This window comes from Catharus ustulatus, chromosome 12, assembly GCF_009819885.2.
Source record: "Catharus ustulatus isolate bCatUst1 chromosome 12, bCatUst1.pri.v2, whole genome shotgun sequence".
Taxonomy (NCBI): domain Eukaryota; kingdom Metazoa; phylum Chordata; class Aves; order Passeriformes; family Turdidae; genus Catharus; species Catharus ustulatus.
This window is the reverse complement of record NC_046232.1, coordinates 15286014-15310720: the sequence shown is the minus strand read 5'-3', so window position 1 is coordinate 15310720 and position 24707 is coordinate 15286014. Positions and strand designations below refer to the sequence as shown.

At 46.4% G+C, this 24707-nt stretch overlaps 1 protein-coding gene across 1 annotated transcript in view; it reads right to left on the bottom strand.

Moving 5' to 3' along the window:
- SLCO3A1 (solute carrier organic anion transporter family member 3A1) overlaps positions 1 to 24707 on the bottom strand; it is a 135409-nt gene that overhangs the window by 9762 nt on the left and 100940 nt on the right. The window contains exons 4-9 of the mRNA XM_033070607.1: positions 22690 to 22953; positions 14161 to 14325; positions 12066 to 12264; positions 11094 to 11232; positions 6632 to 6807; positions 3557 to 3621 (exon numbers count right to left, since the gene is read on the bottom strand). Coding sequence (XP_032926498.1) covers positions 3557 to 3621; positions 6632 to 6807; positions 11094 to 11232; positions 12066 to 12264; positions 14161 to 14325; positions 22690 to 22953 — 1008 coding nt within the window. The remainder of the gene's footprint in view (positions 1 to 3556; positions 3622 to 6631; positions 6808 to 11093; positions 11233 to 12065; positions 12265 to 14160; positions 14326 to 22689; positions 22954 to 24707) is intronic.

Sequence of the window (24707 nt, the reverse complement as noted above, 5' to 3'; positions counted from 1 at the left end):
CGTTCCAGCTCTGTGCTCCCCAGCCAGAGCTCTGAGTGTGCAGCACTGGGAAGAAAATGTGAACATTCTACATAATGTAACCATTTCTCTACCTTCTGCTGTGTTAATGGGCATAGGCTAGAAGCAGATAAACCCTGAAAAATACCCTGATTGATAAAGTCAGTGTGAGTAAAGGAGAGCATTGCATCTACTGAAATCCAACAGCAGGCAGGCACAACACCCCCTGACAGTATCAATGCATCCGTAGGTGCTGTGATGCCTGAGACTATAAATACCTGTGAAGGCAGACACAAGAACTGCAGTTTTTAGACAGGAAAGTGTTTAATCTTGGATCCAGTTTCATCATTAACCTGGATTTCCAGGCTTAAAAAAGATACCTTCCTTCAGCTTGTCACGAGCAAAGTAGTGACATTCATGACATGTATCCTAAGACTACAAATAAATTGGTTGTCTTCACTGTTCCCTGTGGTAACTGAGATCTCTTTATTTTATTTTGTTGATGACTGGAGCTCTGCACATTTTGTTTGATCTTCCTTATATGTTGATAAATGCAGGAATTAAGAAAGGCTATATGGGCTTTTGGTACTCATTTTAACCAATCATTAGTAGCACAAATGTAGTAAATAAAACCAGATGATAAAAAAGCAAGACAATCTGTTTGTTAGAAATACTAGTTCCAGTCATCATATCTAAAAATATGTCTATGTTCTGGAAAAAAGCATCAGCACCAGCTCTTTGTTCATTTCAATAACTAGAAAATCCAGGTTGGGCTGGATCTGCTTCTAAGTTAAAAGAAGCTTTTTTATTTGAAACCTGTGAACAACTACACACTCAACCTCGATTTTAAAAATTCAGCTGGGCTCCTGCCACAAACAAGCAGGAGCTGTGCTGCTGACAGCAGTTTGTGTGCCCAGTGCTGCTGGATGGCACCTCAGGGGTAACATCCAGATGTGGCAGTGACTGAGGAGCCACATCTTTCTGGAATAACAGAAAACCACATTTGGATCATAATTTTGAGGTGTGAGTCCCTACTTGTTAACATGCTGAGAGATGTTGACACAAAGCTTTGGGGATGTGCAGGCTGAAGTTCAGAGGGAGTTGCCATCCCCACCTGCTGGATTCAGCTGGCTTGCCTGGTGTCCACAATAATTTGGCTTGGAAGGTGCTCCTCATAAGACTTGAGGAAGAACCTGTTTCCCTTGAACTCCCATGTGAATGCAGGCATGTGGAAAAACCTTTAGCAACCAGTGAGTATTTCAGGTTGTTTTCAGCCCAGGAGAGGACAAGAGACTGACAGCAGCAAGCTGGTGCTCAGAACCCCTAAGACAAGGGAGCTGAGGGGTCACACTGCACAGCAGGAGCTCCTCCTGACAGTGAAACACTGTGGGGTTTTGTCATGTTAGAATAAGAGGCAAACAACATGAGCATGGAGGAAAAAAATCTAAGGAAGTGCCCTGGTAAGCAGAGGCTCTTCTAGGATGCATGGTGAACATCACCCAGAAAGGATGCATCCAGGATCCTAAAGGTCTGAAATTAATTCTTTGCCATTCCAGACAATTCCATTCTGAACCTTTGGCTCCAATGGCACTGCTTTACCCTCCTCTCTGGGAAACTGCAGTAATGCTTTTGTATGAAGACACTGTTAGGCTGCCCTCTCACAGCAGAATTCCTAAGAAATGAGATAATATATGCAGGAGGATACCGGGAGAATTCAGTCATGTTTCATGTTATTACAGTGAATATTAAAGAGAGTCAATCATGTCCTACCTCTTATTGCAAAGTGTTGCAAGAATTTCTGCTCTATATATACATTTCACAGCAGAAATTGTAGGGCTGCATAAAAAAGGTGCTTCTGTCTTACTGAAATCTATTAGCTAGGATTGCACCTTCGGGTCTCATACCTCCTGCATTTAATTCTCTCCTTTGGTTCAAGAAGCAGCTATTATCACTGTCTTCTTAAGTCAAAGCTTAAAGGTGAACCGAAAAGCTTTTAAAATAAATCAGTAAAGCTATTCTCAAACCTCAGGTTGATAGAGGCACAATTTGGATACCCGAGCTCACATGGAAAAGTATCTCTTCATTTTCTGTGCATTCCAGCTACACTGCTGATATGCTTCAGGAGGTATTGTCTTATTTCATGGGAATCCCTCAGTGACAGAGCAACATATAAAGATTTGAGTTTAAATTCTCACTATGGTTTCTTTACTGGAATGAAAAAAAATATGTTCAACTTGAGCATACGTGTCTGAGCTTGGTTATAGAGGAATTCAGGATGCTGCTTTCTCAGGAGGCTCCTCTCTTTTGAAAGGAAAAAAGAAAAGCTAAAAATCCCTCCCCTTAAGTTTGGAAACAACACCCCACAGCCATCCTCCTTGCACACTTGCCTGCTGACACTCCACATTCAGCCAGTCACAGCTGAAGTCAGGCCAAAACCCATGAGCAGCACCAGCAGCTAAAGAAAATGCTGTGTTTGCAAGGCAGGGTCATCCCAGAAACTTCTCTTTGAGTTATCTGAGCTCTGGGTAAGTTAACTTGATGGAACTTTTTGTATGACTGCAGTTACTCCACCAAAACCAATGGACATCTAATTGACTTTATTTTAAACTGGTCTAGGAGCACCATTTCCTGCTCGGCTTATGGGGAATGAGATGTTAAAAAATTCAGTAAAAAATGAGGTCATTTACTCAAAGCAGTGCCTGGTATTGCTGGATTTTCAGTCCTGTACTTCCCAGTGTCTTGCTGTAGCCTAAGAGATGACACTTTAGTCTCCAGTTCATTCCTTTGGGACCAAGGGGGAGCTATGCAGGGAAGGTGCTCCCTGTGCCCTGCTAAAAAAAGCAAAATTCCATTTCCACATCATCCAGAAACCCTGGGCATGAGATGGTCCCACACAATGATGGATCAGAGGATTTTGCCCTGAATTACTGAGACTAATGAGCTGAAGTAGAAGTGCTTTAAAATAGGAGCCACTTCTTCCAGAGGGGAGAAAAACAGCAGCCTGGGGTGCTCCCTTTAATTCACACATGAGAGGCACATACTAGTGCAGAGGAGGAGCCATGTGCATTTTAATGGAATATTAACCCACAGGAGGAAACAAGGACTCAGCTTGTCTCATTTTCCTGCTTTCCTTCCCGAGACACCCCAAGGAAGGGGCAAACCCACCATATAACACAGGTCCTGTCCCTCAAAGGAGGCTGAAAATCCATATCCCCCTACTTCAGCTATATGCAATACAGCAGTAATTCTGCAAGCTGCTGACACATTAATAACAGCTACAGAAGAGAAACTGGTTGTGTGGAACCATGGGAGAAACAGTAATTTCTCATGCAACGCTGCATTTTCTTCCATTAGCACAACACAAATGGCAGGAAAAGTGCCTTCAGGAGCCTTGATGTGACATCCCTCACGGACAGGGCTTGGACCCCAGCGTGCCAGACCCCACTCAGGACAAACACAGCACTACAGGGTGTAGAAATCAACTTCTGCATGTTAAAAATGGAGTGTTCCATGAGGGAGCAAAGGTTGGGAGGGAAGGACACACAACTTTTGTACCTACCTAGCAACCGGAGCAGCAGGAAAAGCACCCCCAGAGCGTAAGACTTGAGTTCAGGGCTCACGGTTCTGCAGGGAGGAGAGAGACACAGAGAGAAATCGATTCCTGTTGTTCTGCTTTGATTAACACACCCTGAGGCCATTCTGTGCTGTCAGCCAGGATGCCACCAGCACCTCTGCAAAAAAGTCATTAATGGGGCTTTTCTTCTGCCTTCTCCTGAACTGCCTAGAGCCCCAAAAGTAATTGCACTGGTGATAAGTTCAGGAATTAGCCAAGTCATTAATAACAACAGCTAATGTTGTCATTGGAAGGGGAAAAATGGAATTCCCATCTCATTAAATCATTGTTTACAAGCTCTCTATGAGGTTTTCAAGGCTCCAGATGTTGAGAACTGGAGGGAGAGAAAACTTTTGGTTCTGAAACTTCTCAGACTACTGGGAACAAGGGAGGGAGGGAGGATGGTGGACCAAGAGGTTCAGTCAGCCTGGTGATTCCGTGAGGAAGTGCTCAACACTAGTTTTCATGCACATGACTTCAGCATGCCACTTTTTTTATTTTGGGAAGACGTTTTCAGAATCTTCTGCTATGAACACAACCACTATTGCATTGAGAGTTATCCTTCAAAGGTGCTTTAAAAAAACACTCATGGCAGAGGTGGCTCTCTGTATAAATACACTGGAGGGGCATCAGCCAAAACTGATAAAACAGAACCAGTGAGAGCTTTTAAGTTTGGAGAAGACTCTTCTGATCACCTTCCCTCCTCTCACACATTCATGGGCTGTATAGTACCACACCATGACTTCTGCATGAAGCCTGTGACCTCAGGATGAATTCCAGCAGTTTTCAGACAGACCCCCATGCTTTATATAAAGCTTTTATGCCAGGAATTATATGACCTTGGAAAAATGTTCCAGTGGCTTGGAATCCTCAAATAGGAATCTACAGTTGGGTGGGAAATGAAGGAAACAAAGCATTAAAAGTTTATTTTTATGAAAAAATAGATTATCACATGGAGTATTCACAGTGGGCTTTTAATTGGTGGTGGTGTCCTTCCATCCACTTTTCTATATTTAATACCAAAGTCAATCCTCATACCTTAGGCTGGAGTAAAAATTGCCACTTGGAGACATCTCCTTTTCTCACTGACTACAGCAGTGACCAAATGACTTGCTTAGACAAGACATTTAATTTGTAGGCACTGAGTCCATTTTTGAATAACCATGGGAGCTGTCAGTGTCACTTGTCACTGCTCTGGACACCAAGGACACATTGATATGCCACAACTTTCTCTGGCAGTTGCAAGAGAGCACACGGTGGAATCTGGCTCAGAGCTCTCTGCTGTACATTTGGTAGCTATCAGTGATTCTGAGTGAAGTTACAAATCTGGATGTGTGAATTGTTTATTTCCTACAGCTCTGAACTGAGTATGTTTAATCTTCCCTTTGCTTTTCTTATTCCCTGGTATTCTTCTTCCTGGCTGGTGCTGGGTTTATCTCATTTGAAAGCAACACAAAGATGTCTCCATGCAGGATCCTAAAGGTGCTGGCAGCTTCCTTGAACAAAGAACTCTTCAAACTTCAAATTGCTTTTGTCACAATATTTATCATGAGGAATTTGATTTCCCTTTAGCTACCGGAGATGCAAAGAGAGAAATGAACTGGTAGGTGGAATATCTCATTTTGTATCCTGCAGGGAGACATGCCCTCACAGAGCTGTTCTGTCCAAAATCCACTCAAGAGTGTGTTTCTAATACAGACCTTATTGATTGAATTTTATTGGAATTTTCCAGGCAGCAGAATGGATCTGCTATTTATGCCTCTGGTTATTATTCTCAGTAAGTGACAGCTTGGACAGCTAAGTAATTCTGGATAAATGTGGGCTTAGATATATATGTATATCATAAGGTGAAGTGTTCCACATGTCTGGAAATAATACAAGGTCAGTTATTTGAATAAGCTACTTTTGCCCACCGATTCACATTGGTTTAACTCAGACATGTCCTTCAGACTTCCAAGTTCCTTATGTTCCTGGACTTGGTCCAGAGTGAGAGAAGGTAAACTCCAGTCAGGGAAGTATTCACCAAAGCTAGTCTTTGCCACAGCTTTTCATTTTTCTGTGGTTCCAGGGTCTCCAGACTATCTCAGAAAATGAGCCTAAGCATTTCTCTAAGCCATTACATGCTGAGAACATGGGGTGGCAATTCTGCCCCTCTCCTGATGCAGCTGTAACTTCCTTACTACCTGAACTGGAAACTGCACATCTGTATTTCCATGTTACCCCCAGAAGAACAAGTGAAAAAAAGTGTGTTAGGGAGAAAATGGCTTGAGTGGAGGTTCAGTTTGAAGTCATGGGTCTGGGACAGTGAGCTCTGTGCAAAAGGCAGAGGCCAGGAGTTGTGTGGGACCCTCAGCTCCCCACTGTGCCCTAGGGTCCCTCCTGCCCTGATCCCTACCCGATGGCCCTACCCGATGAGGATGGTGAATAAATCCCCACCTGATGAGAATGGGGACTGAGGCCTCCACTGATGAGAATGGGGACTGAGGCCATACCTGATAAGGATGGAGAATAAAGCCCTGACTGATAAGGATGGTGGCTGAGGCCCTGACTGATGAGGATGGTGACTGGGTCGTACCTGATGAGGATGGTGAATAAATCCCCACCTGATGAGGATGGGGACTGAGGCCCTGACTGATGAAGATGATGACTGAGGCCGTATCTGGTGAGGATGATGACTGAAGCCCTGACTAATGAGGATGATGACTGAGGCCATACCTGATGAGAATGGTGAATAAAGCCCCACCTGATGAGGATGGGGACTGAGGCCCTGACTCATGAGGATGATGACTGAGGCCCTGACTGATGAGGATGATGACTGAAGCCATACTTGATGAGGATGGTGAATAAAGCCATACCTGATGAGGATGGGGACTGTGCCATACCTGATGAGGATGGTGAATAAAGCAATACCTGATGAAGATGGGGACTGTGCCATACCTGATGAGGATGGTGAATAAAGCCCCACCTGATGAAGATGATGACTGAAGCCCCACCCGATGAAGATGATGACTGAGGCCGTACCTGATGAGGATGATGACTGACGGTGTCTGTGCCATGGCCCCGATCATGCTGCAGACACACATCACACACAGGAATGTCAGGAAGGCCTCTTCGCACCCAGGGCTGGGGCACTTGCCAGGAACCACGGTGGCGTTTTCGGCAGGGACCGAGGTGAGGCACGAACAGCCGCTGAGGTTCTGCAGAGGAACACAAAGAGTCAGGAGAAGGGAGAGCTGTGATCCCCACCTGTAACAGGGCTTGTCAGCAGCAACACCTAATCCTCTAATGGTCAATTAAATAACTCCTAAGTGCTTGTTGGAGGGGGGTTTGGAAAGAATTTCAGGAGCATCAGGGCTGATGCATGTTGCCAGCAAGGGAAAGCTGTCCCTTGGCTTGTTTCTTTTCTTCTGCTCCTTTCAAGTCTCTCCCATAAATGTCACTGTGACAAAATTATTACTGAGTTCTACCTCTTTGGAGGAGAATAAAGAAACAATCTGTGTCTCTGTGACAAGGAAGATCCCCCCATTATGGTTCTAATTACTTTCTTATTTACCTCCATCCTCTTGGCTGTTGCAATTAAAGTGAAGTACATTAAATGCAGGAAAATCTGCAGCCCTGGCTGCAGATTCAGGGCCTGTTTCCAGCACCTCAAACCCTGGGAAGGAGCCACCCACGATGGGTGCTGCAGCTCACACAGAGCTGAACCAGCACTGCAGGACTCAAGTGCACTCCAGGGCTAATAAATGACAGCTGGTTCAGAGGGATTTGTGTTGAGCTAAAAGCTCAAGTCAAGCAAGATAAACTTTATCAATATGTGATCAGAAGCAGGGTGGAATGACTGCATTTTGCTTTGATCTCTCCAGCAAGCACAGAATGTGAAAAGCAGCTTTGTTTGCCAGTCACAGATTTCAGGGTTTACTTTTTTTTCCTTATTTTTCCAACTCGCCCTCCTGAATTTCTGAGTGGGGATGTCAGTGCAATTAAGGCACACAATACTACCAAGAAATCCCTTAACGAATACAGAAAGAAACAGTCATTAATGATTCATGGCTTGTCTTCGCAAGCCCGCTGGGTTTGCAGGTCACATGTTTATATGAGGAGTAACGTCATAAAATATAACATATTGAAAAGCAGCTCAATCTCCTCCCCTTCCCCTCTACCATGTGCAAGCAGAAATTCCTTTGATTTTCTGCAAAAAGGGTCCCCTTAGGACCATACAAAAGCGCACTTTCTGGTTCACTGCCTCCAAAGATAAGGTTCAGCAGGGATACTACTCCAACCTTTCTGACACCAATCTCTTTCTTCTGCACAGGAGTCAAATCATTTTTTTCCAACTAAGTGCACAAAGGGCAAGAGAGACTGTGGTGCAGAACTCCAGGAGAGCTGGAGCAGACATGCAGGTGCCTTTCTGCTGGCAAGCAATAATTAACATAGCAAATTCCTGTGCTGCGAATTAGAAGCTGACACCTGAAGGCTCCAGAATGCTGACAATTAGCACCACTGAGGTGGTATTTGCACAGACAACAGGAATTTGTAGCTCCTGGCTCTTACTGCAGTGCACTGCTAGCCACCAGCCCTGTGCATCAAAACCCATGTAAGTCTGGAAAAGTATATACCTGCACTGAATAAATCTTGGACAGAGTTCCCATCACAGCAAACACACAGAATTGGGGGTTTATTTCCCATGGGCTCTCACCAAGGGACAGAAAGTACCTGTTTCAGGCAGTGGTGGGGCAGACTGTCCTCACACTGGCGTAATTTTTTTACAAAGCACAAGGCAGATTCTACCTTCCCTGCCTGAAAATTTGTCCCTCAATCTGCTTTTTCCACGACTTTGCTTCAAGGTGCTGGTCCAAAGTAGTGTGAGTGGTTTGCACCAGCTACCTCAGCTTGGTTAGCACTGCACCTCATCCTTACCTGGGAGATCTTTGATCTTTTATTACTGACACAGTATGCAACTCACAGATATCAAACAAGGAAACATCAAAGATGGAGTTATGACTTTGTCCTGTGGAGAGGCAATTTTTTGCTACCTGTGCCAAACTTCTATAGATCCCCTTGTCTGCAACCCCACTGCATTCAAGCACTTGTTATCAGAACCTTCTGCTGCCCAGCAAGCTGCAGACCCAGATTTATGTGTGCCTGTGAGGTTACACAGATGCAGAGTTTACACCTTTAACAGCAACCTGACTTTGGTGTGATTATCCATGCAAATTACCCACGGTTTTAATTACTCATTTTTAAAACCCTGGCTCTGAGTGGTACTTCAATGCAAAGCTGTGAGGTGCCAGCACAGTAACTCCAGCCTGGAATTCATGTGTCTCCAGCCAAAATGCTGAGAGAGTCAATGGCATCAAACAAAAAAACATGTGGTGTGCAAGGGTCACTTCCAGGAATGGCTTGAAAGAAAAGTTCTTGGGGGTGCCAGAGCTCTGCCTACCAGCACTGATACTCCTATGGCTTTTTGGACAAGTGCACCTCTGGAATCAGCTCAGTAAGAGAGAAAGAATGAAAAAGAAAAAAAATAACTGAGCTACACATTGCTTTTAGAAATTGTTCACAGAGGAAAAGTGAAGAGAAGCAGTCAGAAATGTAAAATGTAGTAAAGTTAAATAAAGCATTCCGAGAATTTTATGTCCCAGTAAAAAGCAACTCTTGGCTCATCACAAGCACGTAACATTCACAAGACCCTCCAGACAGGTCATTACCTGGATTATGGGTTTAAAACTTGGTTTGGCAATTTGGCTTTGCCTCAAGGCTATTGCATGGCCAAACTGGTCGATAATTCTTGATAATGCCCTTTCCAGCGGATGCTATTGCTTCACCAAATGTGTTCAAAATGTTACTGCAAAAAACCCCCACAAAACAAAGAGATGAGAAGAACCCCAAGGATGACAACGAAAAGGTAAAATAAGAAGGAATGAGCAAGAGAGAGCATGAGGGAGAGGGAATGTTTTTGCTGAGAGGTTTGCTCTTGCAGAGCACAAGGTCAGGCAGCTGCAGACTGAAGGGGCAGAGCTGAATTTTCATTACCATGCTCCTTCCAGAGGAGCCAGAGCTTTGCCCTGCCCTGCACTGCAAGGAGATTGCTCCCACGCTCCAGCCACAGACCACACCAGCTGCACACTTGCTGAAGGCTTGGTGAAGGGGTGAGACACAATTCTGTGTGCCTGAAACAAGCTGGTTTCTTGTGAAAATCATCCTGCTGCCATCTCAGCTGTTCAATTACTGGGAGGAGGAGCAAGAGGAGGGCAGGAGGGCACACCTTCACGTATCACACATTGATGTAGATCCTTGTAGGGCTGCTGAAAACTCAAAACTGTGGTGTTTCAAATGGATGCCAGCATCTCTGAGGCTGGAGAGGGAATGGAGGAGATGTTTAAGCAGGACAAGCTCACAGGGGACCTGGGTGGGGAGGCTGCACTGCCAGCAGTAAGTGTCTGCTCAGCAGCACTCACACTTTGTCTCTGGGGCAGGAAGGGAGGTTTGGTATCCCCTCAAAGAGGAAGGATGAAGCCATGGAGGGATAATTGCATGTGGTGAGCACTGATGTTCCTGTAGGCACAAACAGTCCCTGTGACCAGGCTGACCTCCCACAGGCTCCACACAGCAGTGATCACCACGGCTGGCACAGCCCCAGGCAGCGAGCAGGGATGCAGGAATGCCACCAGTCCCCACCCACAGCAGCAGCAGGCACTCATTTTCAGCATAACCCAGAAGACTTTAACATTTCAGCAGCAAAAAATGAAAAAGCTGGCTTTTAAGATACTGTTAAAAATTCCCCACATCTTTATACAGAGATAGTTTGGTCTTTAAGAGTTTTCTAAGGGAAAAAATTCTCTTAGAGAGAACTGAAAAATGCAGAGTATCTTTGGATGGAATCTCTGCTCCCCTGACAACTGCTCTTGCTGCTGCCTCAGAGCAAAGCAAGGAGAGAGAGAGAAGCAAGAGGAGTTAAGGAAAAGCTTAAACAAGGGTGAATAAAACCAGGATCTGCTCACAACTGTCTAAGAACCAGATTCAGGGAAAGAGCAAGAGGAAAAAGACTAAAAGGGTTGGGCAGGGCACACATGGGCAGGTGGAGAAGAGGGGAGATGAGGAGCAGCAGGAAAGAAAGAGAAGCTGATTCCTCAGCTGGTCCCTTCTGGGCGAGGAATCTCCTGCAGAGGATGTGTTCTGCCACTGCACACCTGTGCAGATCTCCTAGCACATTCCTCACTTCCATGTTGAGGAGGAAGACCAGGGCAGGAGTTGTGAGGTCCCATCCTGCTGTGTGGGTGACCCTGGCAGCTGCTGCTGGACAGAGTGGGATTTATGGAACAGAGTGAAAAGCAGCAGGGGCTCAGGCCCACTGGAGGTGTGAGGTCAGCTTTTGGGGGTGCTGGCTGTGGGTAAGCTACTCCACCAGCCACGCAGGAACCTCACTCCTGGAGCTCCCAGAGCTGTTCCCACAGGTGACAGGACCCCAGGAAAGCTCACTCACCGTGCTGCTGCAGCCAGCAAAGCAGGCAGATAAGTATGTGACCCCGTCTGCCCCACACACTGGAGTGAAGGAATCAGTTTGGCATTCACAGTTGTTATTGCAGGGGGAATATGGGTCCAGAGATGAGGTTGGAGTTGAGCTGTAAGACAAAGAGAGAAAGAAATTAATGGACAGTGTGATATCAGCCAGCTTTTCCAATTATTGCCTCACAAGGATGACTTTGAGGGGGATAGTTAAGGCAAACACATTACCAAAAAGCAGTGGAGGCTTTTTTGTAAGGCTAGCTGGGTTCCAGCTCTAAGAAATCCAGGCTACAGCCTCTCCTTGGAGACTGAAATGCCATGGCCACTATCTCCCTGCAAAAGAGAATATAATGCAAGGCTTGGACTGCCATGTAACCTCAACAAGAAGCCTCAAGGAAACACAAAGAGATTGCTCTGTGTTTTTCTGCAGCAGCTGACAGGCTGAAGTTGTCATCTAAAGAGTTGCCACTGCGTACAGGAGCACTCAGTAAGAAAATACCAAATAAGTCTCTCCAAGTCCTGCAAGTGCAGGACATAACAGGGTTACATGGGCCTCATTTCTCATATTAAAATGGGCCTGCAGCCACAAACAAAAATTCTCTCTTCACCATATCTGTATTTCCAGGCATCTAAAACCTGGTTCTACAAATTCCCCTCAGGCACTTAAATCAACGTACAAAGCAGTGCATGCCAGGACAAACCAGACCCAATGCTACAGGTCTGGCACCTTTTGATTCAGTTTGACTGAATTTCATATTTCAGTGAAACTCTGTTGTCACCTGCAGGTACTGAACTCTCTCAGTGGTGAGGGGCATGGAAACATCCCAGACCAAGAGCCCACACAACGCTGCCTTCCTTATGCTTGCTTGTCTGAAGGTCAGCACTGCTGTTGAGGACATTAAAATGGATTTTTGTTGGTAAAGCTCCCTGAAACTCTCCGTGGACTCACTTGTTTCCATAGGGAACAGTAACCCCTGCCACAGGTCCAGTGTCACACCCCAGGAACAGGAAGGACACGTAGCAAGCTGTGGACACCAGGTTCACCAGCATGGCCATCCTGATGGCTCCCAGAGCAGACAGGCTGAGCTTCTTCACCAAGAGGCCACCCAGGAATATGCCCAGACATGCACATGGGATTGCTGTCATCCCTGCAAGAGGAAAGAACAGTTAGCAAGAGGCACGAGCAAGGCCAGTGAGCTACACACTGTGACAGGGCTGACAGCAGCCAGGTCTGTGCACTGGCATGAGAAACCTTGCAGTGACCAGCTGCTGGAGCAGCACCAAGCTGGGGCTGCCCAAAAAAAGGAACAGATGCAAACAGGCATGCTGCCTTGCATGGAGGAACCAGGATCTTCTGCCAGTGCTCATCCATGCTGGACGGGATGCCAGACTTGCTGAGCTTGGCCCAGCCTGACCTAAGCAGCAGTAAATAAAGTCAAGAATTTTCTGAGGTGTCTGAAGGCTTAGGATGAGCCCTGCTGGCGCAACTCACAGAAGTCTGATCTTCAGAGACTAGGCAGGAGCAGCACCTGAAAATACTAAATTTCCCTAAAAGAATTTGCTTTTTTAAAAGAATTTTTGTGAAATGCAAAATCACTGCCAGCAGTGACTCCCTTTCCAGCACAGACAGAAATTCCCACACTGTGCTTGTTTGGGATCACTGCAATCATTTTGCTGCCAGTTACACTCCAGATCTCACCTGCCTGAACTGTGCTGAGGAGAGAATCCCAGTTCTGGCATTTCCAGACTCCCTTAAATGCCACGTGAGAAATCTGATCACAATTTTGTTTAAACAAGTTGCTGTGAGAAACATGGAGGTATCCAGGTCTTTTTTCCTACTGTCAGGTGAGGAGCAGGGTGTGCTCTGGCTCATGGGTGATCCCCTCTTTGATGGTCACCCAGCTGTACTCACACACTGACTGCCCCACCAAACACCTTTTTTCTTCTCCCACTGGGTCAACAGTGAAGTTACTTTTCTTTGCCAAGCCTTTAATTTTCAGTAAAGATGGAATAGCCTAACAACTTTGAGACCTCTGGCCTTCTTTCAAACTGTATTAAAATTCACTAGCAAATTCCTGGGTTGCTGGGGGAGGCAAGGCTGACTGCAGGGGATTGTTTCTTTTGGAGAACCAGGCCAAAAGCAGCAGATATCAATAAGTTGAATAGGGAAATAAACAACTGTCAGAAGAGCAGCTTGCAAACTCCTTGTTATGATATGAAGATCCACCCATTTCCTGATGTCCCAGTTTTTGACAGATCACTGCCAGCTGCCCATCTGGCGAGCTGGGGTCGCAGATCATCCAAGATCAACTTGCAGATATCTTAATTGGGTGCTGCTGAGAGAAGGGCTGTCATAAACAAATGGCTGGGCCTGCCTGGGATGAGCAGCAGCAGAAAATAAATGAATATTCTGCCATCAGTGTCCTGACAGGGAACAAATGAACACTGAGAAATGTAGAACGTGAAATCACAGCAGCATGGAATGGTCAGAGAGAAGTGACATTTGAAAGACACCAAGCTGCAATAGCTCAGTACCTGAACTGCTCATTGCAATCTTGTCATTTCCAGGCCAAGGGGAAAGCAGTGACTAACAGGAGAAATTGGGCTTCCTAACCCAAACTGAGATGGGCTGTGGGGCACCAGAACCATGAGACAAGCAGTTCCTGGGGTCACACTATCACTTGGAGAGTCTCAGGCAATCCGACAGCCAATTTCTGCTGCATCCAGAGACTCCTCTCCTGGCTGTCCCACACTGCTTCCCACACAACAGGCTTGGTCACAGGAGAATTATTATTATTATTATTATTATATTATATTATATTAGTGGAGAGCACAGTCGAGGAGAAAGGGTGCTGGAGGTCTGCTCTGGGCCCTGCAGCCATGGCACAGCTGAAGCCCAACTCTCACCCACAGACCCATTTCCACATGTCAGAAAAGTCACTTTTGGGGCAGCTTAACCAGCGAGACTGGCAGCATTTACAGCCATGTTGAAGGCCTTTAAACCCCTGTGGATGCTGGAGGATGGTGTGCCCGTGGTGACTCACCCAGGAGCTGGTTGGCAGATGAGGTGGTGAGGTTGAACTGCTGCTCCAGGTACTTGCCCAGGAAGGCGGCGAAGCCGGCCACCACCGCGATCTCCATGCAGGCTGCCAGGATGATGCAGGTGAACACGGGGTTGGACAGCAGGTGCTTGGTCACCTTGGGGATCACTGGAACAGAGGAGAAAGGGAGAGGTGGTTTTGGGTAGGCTTTACTTGAGGTGCTTTCTCCTCTTCTGAAGGGTTAACTCACTTCACATCAGGAGCGATCTCCTGTTCTGCACAGACAAGCTGCTTGACATGTGGGAACACCAGAACAAAGTGAAAACACCCAAACAGTGCCATCTAAAGATTTCAGAACCAAGAGGGTGCAAAAAGAAATCACCTGTGATTGTTTACTCTTATAGATGATTTTGAAAATTGGATGAATGAGAAAAACTTCCAATATTGCTTTTTGCTTCCCCCCATAGGGAAGTCAATCAAAACCTGGTACGCTCTTTCTTCCCCTTCTCCTTTCTGTACCTGCTGAGCCAGCCAATGGGTACCATCAGTGCTGTATTCACATAAATACTTGCAAGCTTTCAGGCACAAATGAACCCAGCTCACATCTGGCTTTTCCTTCTCCTGCCATCCAGATTTGCTTCATTTTCCTATTCCAAACTGGTGGTCACCTTCTTGCAGCACCTGTGGGTGTTTTCAGCAAGCTGAAACTCTCTGGTTTAGCCTGGCCCATGGATACCCATGGCACAAGGGTCCTGCTGCCTGGGACAGGCTTGTAAGTCTGTGTGTTCCCACAACTTAAAACTTCTCCAGCCAACCAACACCTTCCATGCAGACCCTCCCATCCCAAAGAGGGTGGAAGAGGATGTGTTGGGGTGTTCACTGTGTGGGACACACACGTGGCTCTGGTTTCATGATCCCTCCCAAATTATCAGTGTCCAGAGTCCTCTCTCCTCTCAATTTCTCATAAGCAAACAAGTTACCCTACAAAGGGAAATCTGGCTAATGAATCAGATCTCATGTTTTCTACTCCAGCGAACGTTTTAATTATTGTCGAGATAACACAGCTTGAAGAGGAGAGCATCCCAGTACAGAGGAGAGCCTTGCTTTGTCTCAATAACTGATGACTAATTTCTCCCTGAATTAAATGTGAAAATCATTAAGTTTGAAAATTACCTTGATGTAGTGTAGTGAAGCCTCAATGGACCCCTATTTGCATTTTGAAAATACATCCTCCACATTCCCTGTGGAGTACCAGGGCTGGCAGATTATTTTCTCTGGTGCTGGCTTATGCTCTCCCTCAGGGATTTTTTTTTGCACTGGCCTTAGCAGGGAATGCAGAGTTCTTTGTCAAGGTTTTGCTTGGGTGTCCTTGGTTCATTTTTGGGGACAGTAGAAAAAGGGGTAATAATTAGGTTTGATCTAACCTTTATGAAAGAGGTCACTCCACAGTTTCTGATCCTTTTAGATCAGAAACGTTTTTCCAAGCTGTATGAAATTCCTGCTTCCTGAAGATTTACTGAACATAATTAAGGTGCAAGAGGCATAGCAATTTTTAGCAGAACAGGGGGAAAAAAAAAAAAAGAAAAAAGAGGAAAAAAATACTGTGTGGGAGGAACGGGGATGGGGGAATTCAGACATGGATAAATTTCAGAAACCACCTGCTGCCTCCTTCAGTTCTTTGGTGGCCACCTACAGAATTTCCCCTTCTTGCCAGGAAAAATATAGAAAATGCAAAGGTGGACTTGGCAGTACTGAGCTTGAAAAGCCATATTTAAGGTATTAATGACTGTTGTGCCTTGGGAGTTCAGTTTATTCAAGATTAATGGACACCTTGAGATGTAGCTTTGTGCCAATTTAAATCCAAAGACACTAAGGTCTAGCTCTAACTTTATCCACCCAACAACAGTGATGACAGCTTGCCTTTTGCAGGAGGGAGTTAAAGATCATGGACATTTATTTCTGAAGTCAGCACCCAACCATCACACACTACCAAGGTCAAAATCCATCTTCTGTGCTTGGGGTGGACAACAAAAAAATTTGCAGAGTTATTGCAGCATCTCACACAAGAGAGGAACCCCTCATAAGTGCCTTGTCTGGCAGTGCAGGGCTCCAAGTCACAGCACTCCATCACCTAAAGGGGCTACAGGAGAGCAGGAGAGCTTTTGACAAGGGTGTGCAGTGACAGGACAATGAGTAATGGCTTTAAGCTGAAAGAGGGAGGGATTACACTGGATGTAAGGAAGAAATTCTTCATTGTGAGGGTGTGAGACACTGGAACAGGTTGCCCAGAGAAGCTGGGATGCCTCTGGAAGTGTGCAAGGCCTGGCTGGACAAGGCTTTGAGCAACCTGGTCTAGTGGAAGGGGTCCCTGTCCATGGTGAGGTGTCTGGAAAAAGGTGATCTTTAAGGTCCCTTCCAACCCCAATCTTTCTGTGATTCCATGTTCATTGTTTCTCCTTCCTGTGAGTTTTCTGGGACAGATCCTGTCCTCTGCTGCATGTTTGGTCACTATCTACTGCAACAGGACTCCAGGCTTGACACAAAACCCAGTGCAGAGAGCACAGACAACTCAAGCAGTGTCTGGCAGCCTCCACCATCTCCTCAGCCAGGGCCAGCTCATTCTCTTTCATCTTCTAAGGGAAATGACAGGAGGTTCCCTGTAGAATTGAATGTCCTTTCATCTTGCTACTGCCATTTGTTAAGATCAATCATTTGACATCGGCTGCTGCCTCATCTGTCTCAGTTCTTGGGGTGAAATACCTCTGGGAAAAAGGCAAAAAGTCAGCAGTGAAGTTTAAAAATCTCTCAATGGACTGGAGCAACATGCTTTCAGCTGCCTGGCATATGGTGCTGGGTATGGAGTGGGAATAGAAATGCCTGATGGGGGACAGTGAGCCCTGGGGAACACAACAGCTATGGATGGCATTTCTCCACTGTAGTCAACTCAGCAGAAGTCATGGGAAATGTTGCCCTGCACCTTATGGCCCCTAAGGTTGCCTGAACACTTTGGAGCAGCCCTTTGCATCTGTAAATCTCAACTGAAGTCCATTTGCAAAGTGGGAAAAGTCTTTTGGAGTCCAAAGAGTCTCAAAAATCTACTTGGAGAGTGCACAAGCTGCAGCAGACACAGCAGAGATTCAGCCTCCCATCCCAGAAGGACGAGCTCATTTACCATCCTCATCCTGATGCACCCGATGCGCTCCAGAAACGGCAGGAAAACAAATCCCACTGCCCTGGAAATGCACTGAGAACACAACACCTCTTTTCACTGCTGAAGTACTTTAATCCCACCTCTTCAGACCATCCATGTGCAAGTCACAGGATCATCCACAGGCTGGGAAGGAGCTGGTGGATGTCCTGGAGCTCTCCCATACCCCACACCAACCCCCTGAGTTCCCACCTTTCCACACTCCAGCAACACCCGTGCCAAGGCATCAGAACACCCTCCCTGCCTCCCTCTGTGGGTGACAGGCCAGGGGCTTGACAAATGCACACACTTATGTACACCAAGTAGCTCTGATTTGTCACTGCACATCGGGGAGTACCAGGGATAATTGGCAACCTCATTACAGGAGGTTTAACTACTCTCCAGAAACGACAAACTATAATCATCACGTTGGTGCTTGAAATGAATTGTTTGGAACATTACAATCACCAAGGCCCCTGTTTCTGGTTGGAGCACCCTACAGAGACATGTTTTCAATTTGCAGTAAAGATGAAGAACACAGAAAGCTAAGTAATAAATTAGAGGGAGGTTTACAGCCCAGTCCACCTAGGACAGTGTGGTGAGGGAAAGGCAAAATGTAGTATTGACCCAAAATACTTTCTACCACCTGTGTCTGCAGCAAGCCTCAGGTCTGAAGAGAAAACAAAAGGCAAAATCTCCACCTGGCTTGAGGAAAAAGGGATGAAGAAAAGAGCACAGGCAGCAAGAATAAAACACATTCTGTAAAGAGGTAGCCCCTGTAAAAGAGAATATGGAGTAAGGCAAGAGGTGCTGAAAGATGAGGTGGAGATGAGAACTCAGGTGAGTTTAGTATGCTGAAGTTCCATGGGGCCTTGGCAAAGTTATCATAGAGGATATGAGGGAAAAAGATGACACATAAATAAAAAAAGTCTTCCTGAAAAGATGAAGCTTGAAACAGCAGTAACATACTTGAGCATGAAAAGCAGGTCCTTCTAGTCCATCACCTTCCCTGCAGGAACCACCTTTACTCTATTTGTGAGGAGGACACAAACCTCCCTCACTTGTGACACAGAAATAATGGAAAAGCATTTTTTGGAGACAGGCTCTGCCTGCCTTCAGCTGCTGCTCAGCTTTGGCCCTGAGGTGTGCAGGCTGAAGGCCTTTCTGAATTTTTTAATGGTGCTGACAAGAAGATGCTGGCTTGAAACAGCCAAGAAAAACCTGACTACAATATCTGCACCCTCATGAAACACAATCCAAAGGTAACTGAAAAGACTTGATGGGACCTGATGCTTTTATGACCACCACCTTTTCACCTAAGACTTGGATGTCTCAGCAAGCCTTTAAGGTGTTTGCAGAGGGACAAGACCCAAATCCAAAAAAGCATTAAAGTCTAAACCTGGGCCAAAGCCTCACCACTGTGGCTGTGAATGAAGGCATAGCTGGAGCCCTGTCCAAAAGGTTGTAACTATCAGTCATGAGAAGTCAGGAGTTAAAAACTACTCTTGTTAGCCTTTAATCCTGCCCAATCCTATGAACTCCCAGTGAGGATTACAGGCTCCCCATGGTCCAGGCCCTCCCTGCACAGCTGGGAGCTTTTAGCCTAGCACTGTGTGTCTGCCCCCAGAGAGCACTTTTTGGGAGAGAAATCCCAGATTCAGAGTGGCTCCCTCCCCAGGTACTCAGCAGATTGGCACACGGACAGGACGGAACTGAGCAGAAGACGAGGCAGCTGTCAGCTGTACATCCCAGCTCTCCTACACTCCTGAAAATTAACCTGGAAAGAAACCAAAATGTTTCCAAATCTAGGGAATTTGCAGTTCTGAAATTCATTTAATTCCACAGTGAGTTTTCTTTTAATTCCTTGTGAATGAGCTTCTCTTTCCAAACCTGGAGGATTCCATATCAATTTCAATCCTTTTAGGGTTTTAATCTCTCTTGCTAGACAGAGCGGCAGAACGTAACGAATTCCTGGTTTAAATCATTGCAAAACAGAATGCATTTAGGGCAGAATGTTTCAGAGAGGTGTTAAAGATCATGCCGAGGAAGCATTCTGAAATCAAATTTCATCAGAACTGGCCGCTCAATTCAATAGATGTGACATTTCCGTGTGGGAAAAAAAAAAGAAGTGTTTTAATGAACTATTTCCAAGCACGTCCCAGAGCAGGTGGTGTGTGAGAGGCAGCGAGTGAGAGGGCAGATGCTGGACAGACTCGAGCAGAGAGCACAGGTGCCCTGACAGAGCTGAGCATCTTCCCTGGCCCCGAGGAGCAGAGAGGTCCCCAAGGCAGAGCAGAGGTAGGAAAGCAAAGCTGTGCCCCCCAGAAGAGCAAGGACTACCCAGCCCATGCCTGAAGTGCTCTCACAGACCACAGGGAGAGCACAGGGCTGGAACAACCCTGCCAGGCAGGAGCAAAGAGCAATGGCAGCATTTATTCAGACTTCCACTGCTGTTAATCCTTCACTTCTCTGCGCTCCCAAATGGATTTGCTTTGCTGAACTGAAATACTAATCAGGCAAAGTGGTGCAGCATTCATGTGCCAGTTTAGCCACGGGAAGCAGCTCCCAGGACTGTCCCAAAGCTTTCCTGCCTGAGCTGCCCTGCCCCTGTGCAGAGCCCCTGCTGCCTCCACCGCCTTTGATTGCCTCTTCACCTCGTGCTGTTCAAAGGCACCACTTCCATTTCAAGTTTAGAGCTCCTCTTAAGACTGTTTCTTTCTTGGCATGAGAATACCCCACAGGAAGAGATGCCAGGGCTTCCCAAAAAGCTGGGCCCTCCCTCCTTAGACTTTGACAGAGATGTAAAAGATCGATACTTTGAGCATGTTCCTTTTATATTAGTCCTGGCTTTTTTTGCGTGCTAAGGCTAGAGAAAGCCAAGGAATCTCAGCCAGCCCTCCATCACACTGACTTTCAGCAGATCTTGTGGTGTCTGGAGCATCCTCCCCCGTGGCAGCCATGCCATGTCCCTAGCTGACAGCCACGACCCAGCTCAGAGCGTGTCCCCAGCTGACACTGCCCTGCCATGCCCTTTCTCTTGTGGCAGTCACTGCAAGGCTTGGAAAAAAATGTAATTAAAAATAATAAAGCTCCTTCAGTAGCCAAAAAGGAGATGCAGTTCATCCCCTAAGGATATGCTGTTGATACAGAGGGTGTTTGCATAATCAACCCAGAGAAACAGCTCTTTCTGCTCACACCTGCACAAGAGATGGATAACCCATACCTCCAGGCAGACGTGGACTTAGAGCAGGAACAAGCTGCAGAGACGTTTGCTAAAAATGAGTCAGAGTTATGGCCATACAAACCCCAGGGAGCATCTCCAGTCCCAACCCCTGTACAGGCAAATCCTCTGCTGTAGCCCAGTAAAGCTGTGGTTGTCCCATCCCTGGAAGTGTTCAAGGCCAGAATGGATGGAGCTCTGAACAAGCTGCTCTGGTGAAAGGTGTTCCTGCCCATGGCAGGGGGTTGGAGCTAGATGATCTTTAAGGTTCCTTCCAACTCATGCCATTTCATGATTCCATGGATTCTGTTCAGCCTCACACATTCATGCAAAATCCAAGGTCATATCAGGACAGAAGACATGACTATGCATGCACACACATATTTTTAAACTTTGTATATAATTAGGAGTCTTTTTTTGCCCTAGGAAAAAGCCTAAACAGTCTTAACTTTCTCCAAAGGAGAATCAACAAATGGATTAATGAGACCAGGACCTGCCACAGACGAATGCACACAGATATCTCAGCTGCTACCAAAGTAATGTATACCCACAGAAATATTAAACCATCATCTGCTCATCAGGAATGATGAGGTGTTTGCCTCACTTCAGCAACACGACTCTTGACCACATTCTGACTGTGACAACAGTGGCAAGGGACTTGAAAGGAGATGTCAGCTACCAACACCGTGTCATCTGTGACAGCCTCAAAGGAATAACTAAAAAGGTCATTCCTTGTCTTATGAGATGTGACGTAAATTTTATTTCAAAGTCCATCTACAAAGAGGCTCCTGGAATAGTGACTGATGTGAAATGGGGTTACCTGCAGTGACAGGGCTAACGTGGAGGCCTGTGGTGCCTCCTGATGTAATCAATACTTGAAGCATATGGATGTGGCAGTTTAATTTCTCTACTTCAATGAGCAACAGATGCTCAGTGAACCCCCCATGGCCTCCCTGTGTGCAAGATGCTCAGCACCATCCTCAGGCTGAACTGCTGCCCCTCCATGCAGCAGGGATACATCACATTCTTTCATTTTTCTCTATGAAAACCTGCAAACTTTTCCAGTGTCCACTCCAAAAGCTCTGTGGCCAGAAGCAGACGCTGAGATGTGTACACAACAAAAGCCACAGAACTATCCATATGGACATAAAATGGGGAAAGCCATTCAAGAGAAAATCCTTGCAACAAGGATGCAAGGATAAAGAAATGAATTTTACTGACTGAGTTTCAAAAATTTATCCATTTACCTTTCCTCTGAATTTCTCATCAAGTCAAAATTTCACATCTTTGACCTCCCCTTAATGAGCAACCACATCTACTATTCAAGGCATTTTTATATATTTAGACAACACTTTTTTTCCCCAAAGTCTCTTTTTATTTCCCACCTGCATTTCATTCAACTCCCAATTAAGGTGACTGCACAGAGAGTAAGTGATTTTGTCCTCATTTATCTAAATGCATCAGGCAGTAATGAAACCTGCTCTACCACAGCAACAGGGAGTGGGAAGCAGCCACCAGTGCTATAGAAACACCCTCTCAGATGGAGGATTTTCCAGCACAGCCTAGAGAAAGGGTATCTGCCCACACTCTCCCACAAAATGCTGGATCCTCAGCTGATTTTAATTAGAAACACCTCCATTTCCATCACTGCAGGACATCATGTGAGGCTTTCTCTCTAATTTGCTACAAATCATGCTCTGTCCTGCCATTTTGCTGCTATTCTGGGCTGGCATCTCCCTGTTCCCATTTCAGACTAAGAGCTGTGGTGATGCCGAGCGCTCATTGCTTTGTATCCGGGATTCCACTAATCTGAAACTGAGGTGCTGGGATTTAAGAGATTTGAGCGCCCTTGCTGGCTCACTCTGTACTGAGAGGGGAGCAGGACAGTACACTGGAGAGAAGTTCCCAAATTGCTCTGGCAGCTGTGCTCCCCTTCATTTATTTAGCAACACCTTAGGACTATCATGCTTAAAAAAAACCCCAATGCTTTCAAGTCACAAAGACAACAAAGTCTCTCTTTCAGACGCGGACAGAGATAAGGAACCAGAGATAGCTGAAATGCCAGGTCACTGATTCCTTGGGTGACTCCTGGCGGGACAGAGCCTGAGCACAGCCGGTGCCTCACCTCGCAGCTGCTGGAAGCAGCTGGTGCCGCTGTCCCCATCCAGGGGGTGCCGCAGGACGCCGTTGCTGGGTTTGGGGCGCTCGTAGTCCCTGTCGGGGAGCATGGCCTGCTCGCTCTCCCCGGCGCGCTCCGGCCGCGGCGGCAGCGACTGCGGGAAGCCGAACATGGGCAGGGACGAGAAGAAGAGTAAGGCACCGCAGAGCAGGAAGCCTCCCCACCACGCTCCGATCCACCGAGGGTCGTCCGGGGTTATGTCCAGCTTACCTGTGGGGAGAGCAAACAGCAGTCAGACTTGGGACAATGGTGGGAATGATCCTGCACAAGGTGGGTGTTGGGGGATTGTTGGATGTTTGTTGGGTGGTGAGGGGCACGAGACACGAGGTGGGAGCCCACAGTGCACCCCACAGTGTAGTGTGTGAGCCACCAGTGCACAGTGTCCTCCATAGCCAAGAGATCCTTAGGACCAGCTCCCATCCTTCTGTCTAAATGGTACACCCAGCTTCTGCAGCACCCTGTAATCAGAATTTCTCCCAAGTGTTTTTGGCTCTGTCAGCTCTAGGAAGCTGCTGTATACCAGTGCCCCTGTGCTGGCACTGAGGATTTGGGTGTCACACTCACCTGACACTTCTGGCACAGAGCTGCTTACCACCCTATTCTCCCAGGAGCTCAATGCTCATTGAATTCACAGCCCCTTTCAGCAAAAGAGAGATTGGCATTTGGGCTTTAGAGACACCTGTGGCTGTGTGGAGGGTGAACCAGTCCTAAATACTGGAAAAGAAACCCACCCACAGCATCAAATGGGCTTAGGAAAGTACAGAAATAATCAGAAAAGAAAGAAAAATAAAGTAAAGGAGTATGCTGTAGGTGATCACTCAGCAGAGATAAGGCCTAAAAAGGGTCTGGAGTCAGCAGGAGAACAAAAACAGTTTTCCTAACAGCTGCCTTGCTACCACAGCCACAAGAATGCCCAGTGCTGGAGCTGATTCCTGGGGGAGACCTGGTCCACACGGCTGGAATAACAAGCTCCTCTGTTCGTGGTGACTGTCTGGTTACTGCCACTCTGAAAAATCTGTCTCAAGTGAGGCAATCAAACTATCTCTCAAGCAGAAACAGAAGGAAACTCTTTTCTCCTTAGGGAAAATAACACGTAGCTCTCAAATACAGATAAAGTTTGAAAAATAGTGTTGTGGAGGGACTGGATTCTTCTGCTGTTATTTCCTCCTGCATTTTTTTCAGGTTCTGGGGAACACAACAGCATGAAGAGTCAGGTAAATCAGTCTTCTTCATATTCCCTTCCTACAACAGCAGCTGGGTGATGGGGAGTGATGCCCTGGCATCCCACATGTGCCCAAAACAGGCAGCAGGACAGGGCTCAACCCCACTGGAGCTTGTTCTCCTTGTGCTGCCTGGAGCTGCAAGGCAGAGCCAGCTGCAAAGTGGAAACTCTTTCCCATACAAAAATAAACAGAGGCCATGTGTGCCCCAGCTTTTGCATGCCAGTGACTGAGCATGGCCAAAGCCAGCTGGGCCTGGAGCTGGGAGCACTGCACCCTCCCTGCAAAGTGGCTGAGCCACAGCCCTGTCAGGCTTCTCAGCAATAATGTTCTACAGTTCTTCTCTGTGGCTCAGTATTTATCTGGGGTTTTTTGAGCTGTAAATACTGAGCAATGTCTTATGTTAAAAATGGCCAGAAGACACCAAATTAACTTTTTAGCTAGGTCAGCGTCTTGTCTTTGATGGTAACCAGCTGCAGCTGCCCAGAAAGCCTACAAAAATAAAGTCAGCATATATTATTCTTGTGGCTAGGGGGCTTTCTAAGCTAAATTTGGTGTCATATTCATTTATTCATATATAAACTTGTCCAATTGCTTTAAAATCCATTTGGAGATTTTTAGCACCTTATGGTGAGGAGTTCCACAGCTTCACCTACTGGGAGATAAAATATTTTCTTCTCTACATTCATATTTTAGTCTAAATTATACTAAATGGTCAAATATCTAACAGGTTTCAAACAGCTC